This window comes from Bison bison, unplaced genomic scaffold (genome assembly GCF_000754665.1).
Source record: "Bison bison bison isolate TAMUID 2011002044 unplaced genomic scaffold, Bison_UMD1.0 scf7180017864270, whole genome shotgun sequence".
NCBI classification, from domain to species: Eukaryota; Metazoa; Chordata; class Mammalia; order Artiodactyla; family Bovidae; genus Bison; species Bison bison.
The window spans coordinates 5894118-5895389 of record NW_011494842.1 but is presented as its reverse complement, the minus strand read 5'-3'; the positions used below and the strand labels follow the sequence as shown (position 1 = coordinate 5895389).

General features: G+C 63.1%; 1 protein-coding gene across 1 annotated transcript in view; it reads right to left on the bottom strand.

Moving 5' to 3' along the window:
• The window catches only part of ITPR3 (inositol 1,4,5-trisphosphate receptor, type 3), a 69438-nt gene that overhangs the window by 2776 nt on the left and 65390 nt on the right, over positions 1–1272 (bottom strand). Inside the window, 2 exon segments of the mRNA XM_010848717.1 lie at positions 87–247; positions 800–965. Coding sequence (XP_010847019.1) covers positions 87–247; positions 800–965 — 327 coding nt within the window.

The window sequence follows — 1272 nt, the reverse complement described above, 5'->3', positions numbered from 1 at the left end:
GATCCGGCTCCAGCCCCCCGGCCCCTGCTGCCTCTGAACAAGGGTCCACAGCCGTCCCCCCCGCCCCTCGCCCCCCAGGCCCTCACCTTGATCATCTGGGCCACGTAGCTCTCCGGCCCCGTGTAGTCCGTCTTGTTCTTCACGCGGACCAGCACGATGAAGTACAGATAGTTCCACATGTTGTGCTCAAACTTGATGTGCTCCTCAAACGACACGGTCTTGTTGTCAAACTTGTCCCTCTCCAGACCTGGGGAGGCGGGGGGTGGCAGTGAAGGAGGGCTCCCCGCGTCCGAGAGACATCCTGTCCAAGAGCCCCAGTGGGCGGGCAGGGCCTCCTGATGCCGCGGGGGCACAGTTCTCAGGCTGCAAGTGCTGATGAGCTACTGAGGTCACTTCCATTTAAAGCAGCAACCCCTGCCCTGCCACGGTGCCGTGGGGACCCTACAGACGCCAGGAGCCCAGGGCTGGGGGGTGTGGGAAGGGCTTGACGAGGGGCCTGTTCCCACAGGGGACCCTGCTCCTTCACCCACACGGGCCGGGAGAGAACGGGTTGGTGGGGGTAGAAAGGCCAGGCTGGTTTCCTCAGCTGAGACCCAGAATTTAAAGGAAGGGTTTCACAACCCCTCTCTGCTCCCTCAATGACTCCGCACTGGGACAGGGCTGTTCTCCCCATTTCTGGGATAAGCGAACAGTCACCAAGCCGCCAGCCCAGGGCAGGGCTCCCTGGGGCCACAGGACCGAGGAAGGGCGGACTGAGGCTGCTGATGGCCACGGCCTCCCGGCGGGGGCCCAGCCTCACCGCAGATGAAGCACGTGGTCTTGAGAATCTCTTCCTTCTTCTGCTTCTCGCTGCGCAAGTCGGCAAAGGTGTCAATGATCACCCCAAAGATGAGGTTCAGCACGATGATGATGACGATGAAGAAGAACAGGAGGTCGTAGACCACTCGGGCGGGGAAGAGAGACTCCTGCAGGAGGGAGGCAGGGAAGCTGGGCCCAGCAGCTCGCAGAAGGGCGTGAAGGCCCCGAAGACGGTGGAGAGGACCCGCCTCACTACAGAGTCAGAATCACTGCCAGAGCACGTGCGGGGACAGGGACTCAGCGGCCGGGAAGAGGCCCTCGAGGAGGAGTCTGGCATGGGGGGCCAGGCCTCGGCTGTGCCCACCCCTGACCGCTGGGGAGGGGACGAGTGGCTCTGAACTCCTCTGCTGCCCTCAGGACACGTGATCTCACTCATTCTAGGGGACCCCTGGCCAAGGAGCAGCTTCTTACCCT